At 37.8% G+C, this 12500-nt stretch overlaps 2 protein-coding genes across 2 annotated transcripts in view; both read right to left on the reverse strand.

Annotated features, from left to right (window-relative positions):
- The window catches only part of LOC135222774 (gem-associated protein 5-like), a 291182-nt gene extending 290781 nt beyond the window's left edge, over positions 1-401 (reverse strand). The window contains exon 1 of the mRNA XM_064261034.1: positions 122-401. Within this exon, the coding sequence (XP_064117104.1) occupies positions 122-229 (108 nt within the window). The 5' untranslated portion in view covers positions 230-401. The remainder of the gene's footprint in view (positions 1-121) is intronic.
- Positions 402-7675: 7274 nt separating this feature from the next.
- LOC135222864 (tektin-2-like) overlaps positions 7676-12500 on the reverse strand; it is a 72998-nt gene continuing 68173 nt past the window's right edge. Inside the window, exons 5-10 of the mRNA XM_064261212.1 lie at positions 11763-11897; positions 11484-11577; positions 9678-9804; positions 8906-9029; positions 8286-8476; positions 7676-7986 (exon numbers count right to left, since the gene is read on the reverse strand). Coding sequence (XP_064117282.1) covers positions 7788-7986; positions 8286-8476; positions 8906-9029; positions 9678-9804; positions 11484-11577; positions 11763-11897 — 870 coding nt within the window. The 3' untranslated portion in view covers positions 7676-7787. The remainder of the gene's footprint in view (positions 7987-8285; positions 8477-8905; positions 9030-9677; positions 9805-11483; positions 11578-11762; positions 11898-12500) is intronic.

Consider the following 12500-nt stretch of genomic DNA (forward strand, 5'->3'; position numbering starts at 1 on the left):
TTTGTATGTGTGTGTGTGTGCATCTACTATCACAAGGATTGATAATTGTGCATTACCACATGGATAACAGTAATTGCTTAACAGTACATCAAAGTGCAGAATTAATCTCAACATTACTCACATCCTCTATCTCAAAATACCAGTCTTCTTGGTTTTGTAGCTTCAGTTTGTCACTGAGTCTGAAAGACAGACAAGAGTAAGAGTCAATATCACAATCGACACTTTCCATTTTGCTCAGACGAATTTCTCCATCAGACGAACACCGTTGGAAGCTGGGACGTTATGTTCTGTCTCGAAGTAGTCAGTGAATACTGCGCAGCGTCAGTGTGACTGGGCCGCTGGGAATCGGCTTGTTACTTACGTCAGGTCTTGGACGGCCATTACTGTGGTTGCCGAAGTTATCACATGATAATCATCCTTTTTAAGGAAATGGAAATAGAATTGTATCAAGTGAATTCTACTCTACGTCACTTGGTTCATATGCTGGTATCTCTCTCTCTCTCTCTCTCTCTCTCTCTCTCTCTCTCTCTCTCTCTCTTCCTTATAATTCGTTGTTATGATTATTCATCATGTCTGTTGTCGCTTGGGTTTTTATGATTTTTTTGTCTTCAATTCTTTCAGTTAAACTGGTCAGCAGGTTTTTTTTATTACAGAAAACTGAAAGCCAAAACAAGGAACGACTTTATAGACGAAGCCTCGTATATTATGCACAGACATTTAACAATGATGCTTAATAGGTACTTCATTTGTGAGAGTACCAACACAGGTACACACGCATGGGAAATCTGGGTCAGATTAAGAAATGAATCTTGAATTGACGTATAGGACTTACTCGCTAAGAGGTTTCATACCAACGCAAAGAAGGATCGGTATCCAATAATGCTGATCTCCTCAGGGTGGTTAATTGTAATGGTATGTTTTGAAGCTACAACGGGAGCAAACAAGGAGCTGAATTTCATTCAAGAAATATGAGCTCTTGAAAACTTTAACAGAAACAGCCATTTTTGTTATTTATCTCATATATATAGATATATTATATAATAATATATATAAATTCTCAAGATATATTATGTATATATATATAATAATATATATAATATAATATAATGCTCCATTGCTTGACTGTTATGAACATACACAAAGAAACGAGTGGAACTTCAATTGATCTTGGTTTAACCAAATGGAATTTGAATTTAACTGAAGTGTTATAATTTTGGGAACAAACGAAGGCTCCTCTAAAGAGGGACGTCAGGATCTTACCCTTCGGGAAGCTGTAACCAAGACATAAGTCTTCACGTCTTGGCCGTTACCGGGAAGGTCATGTTCCTTCTAGAGCTAATCTCCATTTCGTCTGTATTGGGTTAATCCTTTTCCCTCGGTGAAACACTTGCCATGTCAGACTTTCTGTCTGGATTACAGCCGGCTTGTTCCGACTTCAAAGTAGTTTTAAAGCGTGGACTGGTGCGGACCTGTGGACTCTTAAAAGGGGTAAGGTCTGAGCATTAAAAGTCACCTGTATGTTTAATGGGATTGTTTTATGCTTGGAGCGAGTTCGGAAAAAATAGTTAAATAAAGGATAAAAAATAACCTCTTCGTATGACACATGAGTCAATACTGCTGAGTATTTCATGTTAGTCATTACATTGGCTCCCTTTGTGTAGACCCATTCAGAAGTATAATTTATCTTAGATCGTAGATATGATGTAATCACCAAACTTTATACAATAGAAAATAGAAAGGATTTGTTTGAAATTGTATAGCATGCCATAAGACAGACACACACACACAGGGAGAGGGGGGGGCGGCTATACTAGCTTTGATTATTATGGTTAAAGCAATAATATTTTTAATTTTGTGCAACAGGATGTGAAAAAAATAATTGGGGATAATACAAATGACATATAATAATAATAATAATAATAATAATAATAATAATAATAATAATAATAATAATAATAATAATAATAATAATAATAAGTATTTACTATTGCAAATAATGGTAATTGGAAATATTTTGGAACTCTTTCCCTCGTCACCTTTTTACTATCTCAACAAAATTAATGAAAACATCCCAAGCTTTGAAAACCATAAACTTATCTTGAATCTTAATTGTTGATGTCAAGTACTGTATTGACAAATAAAAAAAAAAGCCTTTATATCTTAAGAGACTTATTTGCGTAGGTGGAAGATAATGAGCCACAGAACTAAATGTAAATCATTGATAAGAAAAACGATGTTTCATCAAGTGGACTGTAAACATGCGTATCCTGTAAAAGTCTTGTGGTACAACCGCACTTCATTCAGTACTCCCAGAGCGTCAGAAGTTAAAAGCTTTCAGTGCGGAGCCAGTTGTTGACGAGTGAACCACGAAAGCTAACACCAGACAGCCAGCACTATCTAGTATCTGGTTCAATATGTTATCCAGGTTCTCAAAATTCAAGGAGAAACTTACCGAGATTGTATTAGCTCTCATTGCCGTTGGTGTTTTCTTGTATTATGTGGAGAATAACAGGCAGCTCTACTACGAAAGCTTCACTGTATTTACAGGCGGCGTTGGACCGAAAGCCTACACGCCACCGATCACAGTATGTTCTGAGCTCCCACTAAACCCAGTGGCCCTGCTGGAGTTTGATCTAGATCTGAACACTCACTGCCATCATTCCGTGATGAGGGACTACCTTCACCTCAAAGGCATTAAGAATGATACTCTTCTTCTGCAGCTGCTTGATCGCGCAAGGTTTCCCTTAGGTCACTTTGTGAAAGAAGTCAGTTTGGGCCGTCTGAGGGAAGTTTATGGCATCAGTGCCAAGTCATCTCCGCTTTGGATATCCCCCATAGAGAATATTCTATGCTACTCTTTGAAACCACTTCCTGTGAGCAGTTCCAATACTCTTGTTATCCACTTCAGGAATGAGTCTGAGATCTTATCTTTTTACAGTAATGATTTGGCCAATGATTCTCTATCGGCAATAAATATTCTAAGGAAGAAGGGTCTCTTTAAATATTACATTTCATCGAAATCTGAATATTCAATCGAAAACTCTGTGACTCCCTTTGAACCTCTAGCAGATCAAATGCATCTCAAAGTACAGTCTTACTCTGTCCACTTTGTGAAAGTGTATGCAAGGCATGTGTTAGAAAAATGCCATTCTAGATGCTATGCTGAGGCTGCAAGACAGGAAAATCTCTGCTTCGGCACATTTCCCAGCCTTAACGACAAACTAAAAAAACCATGCAGTCTGAGTTCTCATTTCATCAGTCCGGAGACTTGTCTGAAAAAGTGCGGTTTTAGTGAATTTCGAGAAAACTGGTGCACCACGGAGGAGACATCTTTGGAGGAAGATGGGGTTTTGAGAATTGATGTTAACCAAAGGCATAAAGTGTTTTCTGAGAAATACTCTTACCCAGCTTTTAAGTTCTATTCAGATATAGGAGGGTGTCTGGGTCTTTTCCTTGGAGCATCTCTGCTGACATGCTTTACTTGGATACAAGCCAGTTTTCAAGCCTTTTTCCCAAAAATCCAGAAGACTTGGAGTGACCTCACTGCTTACTCTATTTATCTGTTCCTTTTAGTCCTTTTAGCGACACATCTCCTCTTATCTGTTGCTTACATGGTTGAAAATTCTGGTCAGATGTTCGTTACTTTGGTTCCTGATCAATCAGAACATGTGCCACACTCGAATGGAACAATGATGATGCCAAGTCTTCCTAGTGAGGGCCATGCTCACCATGGTCATATGTCACATGGTGGAGGAGGAGGATCATCTCCAAAGGATATGGTGAAAATGGTAATGGATGATGCTTTGGTCAAACGATGGGCAACTAGATCTTTTGGCTGCAGAGTGCCCTCACCAGTCGACTCCCCTGTCCAGTGTTTGCTGCAAGACCAGGGATCAGGAGTGTTTGGCGCAAGCCCTTTCGTGGACATATCCGATCTTCCCATTTGTCATAAATCACTGATTGCCTTTCCAGTATTGAGATTTGCTGTTCCCTCTTACGTTCTATCCCTACTTGGTGATAGTGAACATGTAAATAAGTGCATAGCATCTAAAAAATCTTTGGTTGATGAGATAACTGAAGCCAGTTCCAACTACAAATATAAGGTAGAATTTAGTTGTGGTACTAATTTCTCCGGCGCTTTTGTCGAATTTGGTGGTATTTTTGGTCTTTACTTTGGTTTGTCCCTTTCTTATTTCCTCCAGAAACTGCTATTCCACCGGGTATTCATGACAGGACTGAAGAAAGCTGCTATGAAAGTGGCTGAGAAAACAATAATGGCAATACTTGGTATTGTCACATTAATGATCTGTGGATACCAGCTTTATGTTTTCCTGTATTGCCATCAGATCGCTCAGTCAACTCGAGCGTACCCATTCAAAGGGAAGCATCCAGTGTCAGCTACTATCTGCCACTGGCCTCCGATCGATACGCGAAGACTTTTAAAAGAAGCTGCGGTTTCACACGATCTTATGGACCCTAACATAAGTGATATGTTATCTGTTCTTGCTAAAAAATTTGCTACGAATCCATTGCTCTTTCGTAAAGCATGGAACAATTCATTGCTGACTCTGAGCGAAACGCAACAATGGATTAAGCTTATGGATGAAAATGTCAATGGCAGTTGGGATACTACTAGTTTATTGGGCCACAGGTGCTATAAATTTAATCTTGAAGTCTATGACAGTGTGTATTCCTTCAACAAGTCTGAAACCAGTGACAGACACCATCTCATATCATTTCATTCAACGAGTGACAAACCACTTCTAGATTTTCCCTATAAGTCTAACTCCACATTGACTGCGGTCATATCAAAATTATCGGATTACTTAACACTGGAAGGAAATTCGGTTGGTGAACAATATGGTGTTTGTTTAGATAACTGTATCCAAGAGCATCTGTCCGAAGAATTTCAGTGCGATATGCCAGTCCTGAGAAACTCTTACGAAGGTGTGGAATGTAACCGTTCTCTGATCTTGGATTTACTGAAATGGTCCTTCCAGTCAGAACCTACTCACGGTAATCTTTATCCTTTCAAGTCCTACAGCAGGACCTTTGACGAGGAGTGCAAGACAACCTGCCGGATGCACTCCAGGACCTTCCTGGAAATGCACGGGCACTCAGTCCACGAGACCTATACAGGGATGAGCTTTACGGTCTCGATTAACGAGACAATTCACGTGTCTCTTTCGCCTGATCTGCACTCTAAGGAAGTAACAACGGAATACGACGGCTATGCTTTTTCGCAGATGGTTAGCCAGATGGGAGGTGCCATCGGCATCGTCTTGGGGGCTTCCCTTCTGTCTGCCTTAAGAATGGTCTTTGGTTTTGACTGAAAGATAGTCAACTTTATTCTTATTCTGTTTTATCTGGAGTAGATAATGATAGAGTTTTGCTATTCTGACTGGATTATTTTGATGGACATAGGCTTTTTAACTGATGATAAATAGATTGAGATTATTTTCACTTAAAAACAACAAAAAGACAGAGACTCACTACGAGCTGAGTAAATACATTTTCGCTCCAAGTAACAGAAGGGGCGATGTGCCACAGAACATGGAATGCAAACTAAAATAAATAAGATTCCACATAAAGAACAGTGACTCTTAAACAAAAGTGTTCTTAGATGGGGGTATATAAATTTATTTATGTCGAGGGTGCTTGGTGCTTGGAAGGTCTGTGATCCTTGCGACACCTGGAAACTGCATTTCGCCAGGAAAAAGAGGGAGACCGTGATAACAACACCACGACGACAATGGACATCAACGGTTCAAGAGGCGCGTCGTGCAATTCTCCGTCCATGACTTCCTCGAATACACTTACAGGCGTCAGAGGAAGTCTTGAATGTAACGATCTTGTTTCCTCGAGGACAACATCCGCTGAACTGCAGCAACGTTTCATTCTGAAAGACTGTCACCCTTTGCTTACGCCCTTTGAAGTTTTCGTCAGTCGGGGTTTCATCTTCTCTACCCAATCAGTTTATATAATCTAGTTTTTTGTGAAAATGTCAGTGAATATACAAGTTATAGAAAAATAATTTTTAAATAAGTTTCTTTGACATTCAGTCATTTTAATCAACATTTAATGAACTACGTAATTGTCAATTTCTTAGTAGACATCCAAGGCGAATGTAAGCCTTGACTTGACATTTGGAAAGCATGCATGTAAGTGTGGTAATATTTATTAAAAGATAAATGATAGCGCCAGTTTCATTCATTCATCTTGTTTTTTACTGTTATACAAGGGTATTCTCTATTTATGTATTTAATCTTCTGTGCTCTTGAATCCTTTAGAGCTTACTGCAATCAAAGAGTTTTTGCCGCCGTATAAGATGGCAGTTAACAATACATTGCCTTACTGAGGCATTAAACAATATTACATTGCGTTGACTCTCTCGGGATAGTTTCATAAAAAGAGAAAAAATAATGGTGAATCAGAATCAAAGCGTATGGTTTAAATTTCTCTTGTGTCAATGGGGACTTCCTGAAGGCCCAGTCAGCCCTTTAATAATATTAAACACAAAATATGCATTTCATAAATATACAACAATCATATTTTGCTTAGATTAATAGATAATATGAAAAGCATCTAAGGACACAGTGCTCAGTTTTCCACTCTGCAATGACATAGGATGCATCCAAAAGAGGGACAAAGCATTCGGGAAAAAAATTCAAACCCACAAAAATGAGTGACACAGTACATAGGCCGCGAGTACTCGAGCCTCTGTGGCGCCACAAAATGGCTCACGTACTCGCGGCCTTAACCACTGGAAATATCAGATTTATTTATTGTGTGAATGCTTGATTCGAAATGGTTTGAATTCCCTTTCAGGGGGTCATTTGACATTTACCTTACCTTCTCCTTGACTAAATGGCCGAGAACATGAAAAATCTCACCATTTTTGGCATTTCACCGGTGCGTCAATGTGCTGGAGTTCAATTTCTACAGAAACAAGGCCCATAAAATCTTACACAGCAGAATGAAAATCAAATAAATAAATAGATAAATAGTTAAAACAGGTCATTAATTCATGCACAATGACAGAACAAACTCATTAGACCTTGTTAACAACACTGTTTTACTGTCATAAAGATAAGAATTATCATAATTACTACTTCTGGTGAATCAGACCGATGAAATATGAAAGACGCATCCGGTTAGTAACTAAGAATGAGATTCATTACAGACCTTAGTCAACTGAAGATGACGCCTCACAAGTTTGTTCTTCATTAACAGCTTTTGCTGCGATGAGGACCGGCACAAGGTCCTTCATTCAAGCCTTCACTGATTTTATCTATTTTATCTTCAAAGAAACCCAAATGAAAGGATTTGTCTATTAACATGTGCAAATAAAAGGTAAACACGATGCGCGCAAATTAGTTTTTTTTTTTTATTTCATACAACTTTCTCAAACATTACAGTTAGATATGTCTATAACATGTAATGGAATCACAAATGTTGTCCCCTATTCACGTAAAAAGATTAAAGAAAACTTGAAAATTCTAACAGTAATTAATCACTGTAGAGATAACTATACAGTGAATAATCTCTGTAGAGATAACTATATATATATATATATATATATATATATATATATATATATATATATATATATATATATATAAAATACAAAAAAGGGAATTTTCAACCAACTTTCATTAAAACTTTTAGGTTTTCGTTACGATACCCTTAGATATACTATAAATGTTCTTTGGCTTGTCTGTTCATATCACTAAATTGTTTGTTTAAAAAAATCATTTATGAAATCTAGTTATTAGCCCTACAAAATCCTACAGGATATGAGTAGGATGAGCCCTGAGAGATCCCGTCAGAGTAAGGTTAGCCTGGGTCAAGGTCTCCGGCGGTGCCCTGTCCTTGAGGGCCTGCCTGGCCCCCTGCACCTTCTGTTCTAGACTGACTGAAAGGCACTTCCTGCCTAGGTCGACGTCGACTGTCCGCAGATGCCGCTGTAGGGCGTGGAGGGCGTCCCTGTCAGGAGAACAAACAAAAGTTTTGAAGAAAAAAACTTTTGGAGAGAGAGAGAGAGAGAGAGAAATTTATAGGAATTATTGATTTCATAGACCAATAAAAGGGCGTTTACACATAAAGAAAAAATAACTTTTCTGCCAGTTGCTAAATGCTTTAATACTATCACCTGTTATTCACATTACCTCTCTCTTCTCTCTCTCTCTCTCTCTCTCTCTCTCTCTCTTCTCTCCTCTCTCACACCACACACACACACACACACGCAAATAACGAAATCATTTCGAAACTCCAAGAAAACTTACAGAGCTCTTGCCAACTTCTCCCTGAGTAAGTTCCTCGTCTCCGTCAGGTGTTCTACTTCAGCCATGAGACCATCCTGAGGGGCGTCGCGCACCAGATCGAAGCGGACCCGGGCAGTTCGGCCCTCCAGCCTCGTCTGGGCCACCTTCAGCGGGAGGGAAGAAGCCCTCAGTTGCTCCTCGAGGTCTGAAATCTAGACGTGAAGAAAAATTCTTGGATCTTAACCTGTTTTATCAATCTGACATTTCAATTCAAATTCTAACTTAAATCTTTTTATAAATCTGAGGTTTCAGAATTAAAACTCTAACTAAAATCATAAATCTGACGTTTCAGAATTCAAATTCTAACTAAAATCAGACAAAATATTACACTATACGTGTTTTTGACGTTTCATACAGATAATAGCACTTAAATATAAAGCTTAATTCTTTACCCAAATATAAATACTAAGTAAAATGGATTGCTTACTTCCGTTACGCCACACTACATGGACATTTGCTCGCAAACGCTTATATAACTGCTTTGCAACAGATTTCATTTTATGCATCTTGAAGCAAAGTGGAACAAAATGTGCAGGTAAGAGCCTGCATACTGGACATAGATGAGAAGCAATGAGTAGTACCTCCTTTTCCTGTGCGCGTATCTCCTCCAGCAAGCAATTCTTCTGCCACTGCAGCTCGTCTCGTGCACGAATCTCCTGGTGGAGGCGTCGACGGACAGCGTAGTCTGTTGCAGTCTGTTGCCGTCTGTTGCGTTACGTCATTTCTATTGCAAGTCTGCAAGGTTATTTTAATGCAAGCTATTAAGGAGGTTGGTTACTGGTTACGACAAGCAATTTTACAGAAAGCCCCGAATCACTTTGATTTTTTCTTTAACTTGTTCCTTACGTCTAGTATTTCTTCAGCCAACGTTTTTAATCCACCTGTTAAAAGTTTTCCTTTAACTTGTTCCTTACGTCTAGTATTTCTTCAGCCAACGTTTTTAATCCACCTGTTAAAAGTAATGTCTACTATGCCTAGAGCTTTGTGCCCTCTCTCTCTCTCTCTCTCTCTCTCTCTCTCTCTCTCTCTCTCTCTCTCTCTCTACGGCTCCGTATCCACATATCAGCTCCGAGGGTGCCATGAGTCTAGGGTACACCAAGGGACACACCTTCCCATTATTGCCATTAATGAATCTTGAAATGCCTGAAAAACTCTCGTCCACGCTTACCAATGATAATGTAAAAGTTAACCCATAAACGCTTCTTATTATCTGAAAAATGACCTAATATAGTACTTATATACGTCTAAGCTTTCTCTACGGAACTATTTCAAAGACAACACAACCACAAAAAATAACAACTAAGAAAATAACTAAGGGTTTTTTTCTCTACACGGAAAGCAAAAGTAGCAAACGTAAAAGATCTTACTTGGATCGTTACACACATTTTGTCCCTGAGAGCCTGAGAGTCCTTGATAGCTGTTTCAGTCACCGCCATGTTTTTCAGTGGATGATCTAGCCAGTCGGCAGGAAGGATCGTTCCTGGGAAGAAATAAACGAAGGGGTTTGTCTCACTGAATATATCCGACTGTAATATTTCCAGGGCAGGATGAAAGAAACTAAAGCCTACCAAGACGTATATATCAAGTGACTATATTATCTATATTTTCTTTTCAATTAAAAAAAAATCTGTAAAAGATCACTGTACATAAAGGAAATAAAGGTTGTTTTCTTCTCTCTCTCTCTCTCTCTCTCTCTCTCTCTCTCTCTCTCTCTCTCTCTCTCTCTCTCTCTCTCTCTTTCTCTTCGTCTATGGAAATGAACGAATGAACTAATGTAATATTTGTATGAGAAATTTCTATAGATTTCACTTTAAAAGAAACTAATTCCAGCCATGTCTACTTGTGAGATTAAATCTTTTCTTTAATAACTAATAGAATTTTCCCTCAATAAGATGGAAAGACGGAAGGATGGAGGCTTCTGCCTTAAATTAACTTGTTTAAATACATAAGCAAAAGATTCGTCAGGAGGAGAAGCAATTGTTTTGACGAACGTCGTAAAATCCCAAGGTTGAAGGCAATTCTTGGCTGATAGGTCACAGAGTTGATGTTCTTTGGATGTTTGAGGGTCTTAAAAAGAATTGCTGTAATCTTCCTTGGCATTAGCGCGAAATACTATGCAAGGAAAGGATTTGTTTTTTTCTCGTTGATAATGAGACGGTCGCTTCTGGAAGAGGCCCGGTGGTGGAAGTTCGTTGGTGGGTCATACGAAAGATTATTTGATAATTTTCACCCATTATCATTCCCTCCTATCAAAAGACCATGGCAACGAAATATATATCTCTGGTTGCTAACTTTTAATAAACCGTTATTTTTCTTGCTGGACTAGAGTGACCCTCAGCAATTCAAGAGGTTTTTTCGCCTGTTTGTGATGAGCCCAGGAAACTTGATTTTAATTAGGGATTTCTGGTTTACCAAATAAACCACACTATAAATTCGACATGAAAAATCCAAAATGTTTATCTTTTTATGCAGCATTTTATTTGATTCCATATACAAAGCCTTTCGAGGATTAATTTTAATTCTCATTTACTTGAGTTACTCTATAACAACTAGCTCTTGAATATATCGACTGTTCTGAATGCTATGCGAGAATATAGCTCATTCGTGACCTCTTCATAAACAGTTAAAGATACACACTGCTTAAGCTGTAATCGATCTCTGCCTCCCTATCACAACATTCTGTGATTTGTTCAAATAGTCTGACCCTCTCCAAGGCAACCATTATGGCCTGAAGATACCCACCGGCCTTAGAGATGTGTATGACCCTTGGGGAGTAAGCAACCCTCAGTTGAGGAGAAGAGACTTTTATCTAATAAAGCTCTACGATGCGTCTCAAGGAATCTAAGGGAAGGAGAACATTCTTTGGTCCAAGGAAAATAAACGGAAAGGTGAAAAGATAGCGAAATGTGTATATACTGAGTTAACGTGTGTTCAAACGGACACAGACACACACGTGAATACATACATACATACATACATATATGTAGTTATGTTATATATATAACTATAATATTATATACTATATATATTATCTCTATATATATATCTATATATATTATATATATATATATATGTATATAGTATATTTATATATGTATGTATGTATATGTATAATGTATAGTGTGTCTGTGCGTTTGCTTTACGGAATCACGAACTTACCTTTGGGAACCCGCAAAGGTTCAGGCTTGAAGGAAATCTCAGGAGAATGTTCTGTGAGGGCTTCCTGTGCTTTGTCTACTTCCAGAGCTGCCAGCTAATAATAATAATAATAATAATAATAATAATAATAATAATAATAATAATAATAATAATAATAATAAAAGTGCGAGGAATTGTATTACAATGTAGTATTTGATGAACTCTTCATCGAATGCGTAACTTGAAAGTGAATAATAATAATAATAATAATAATAACAACAACAACGAATATTAGGTTACCTTGTCTTTAATATCATCCTGAAGACGTTGCTTGGCGTCGTGAAGAACCCGGAGGTGGGACACGGACTCGAGGACGACCTTCTCGAGTTCCGCCCGAGAATTCTCGAGCATTCGAACCTCCTTGTGAAGGTCGATCTAGGGAAGAAGAATTATAAGTAAATACGCAAAGGAAGAGCGCATAAAAGAAATTAATATTTGTACGTGAAATGGGAAATATTTTATGGAAATGAACGCAATGAGATGTATCGTCATTTCGATCTTGTTTCATGTACATTAGTTTAGAGAGTGCATTGGAGATTGCCTTAAATACTTTAGAAATTGCATTCGAGTTTGTCTTAAAAATTGTAGGAACTGAATTCGAGAATGGCTTAAATACTTTAAAAATTGCATTCGATTATGTCTTACATACTTTAGAAATTGCATTTAAGAATGTCTCACGTACTTTAAAAATTGCATTCGAGAATGTCCTAAATATAGTACTTTAAAAACTGCATTTAAGAATGTCTTACATACTTTAGATATTGCATTCAATTATGTCTTAAATAATTTAAAAACTGAATTAGAGAAAATCTTAAATAATTTAGAATTTGCATTTGATTATGTCTTAAATACTTTAGAAATTGCAAAGGTGTCTTAAATGCCTTAGAAACTGTATTTGAGAATGTCTTAGATACTTTAGAAATTGCACTGGAGAATGTCTTAAATACTTTAGGAACTGCATTGGAGAATGTCTTAAAT

Source organism: Macrobrachium nipponense, chromosome 20 (genome assembly GCF_015104395.2).
Source record: "Macrobrachium nipponense isolate FS-2020 chromosome 20, ASM1510439v2, whole genome shotgun sequence".
Taxonomy (NCBI): Eukaryota; Metazoa; Arthropoda; class Malacostraca; order Decapoda; family Palaemonidae; genus Macrobrachium; species Macrobrachium nipponense.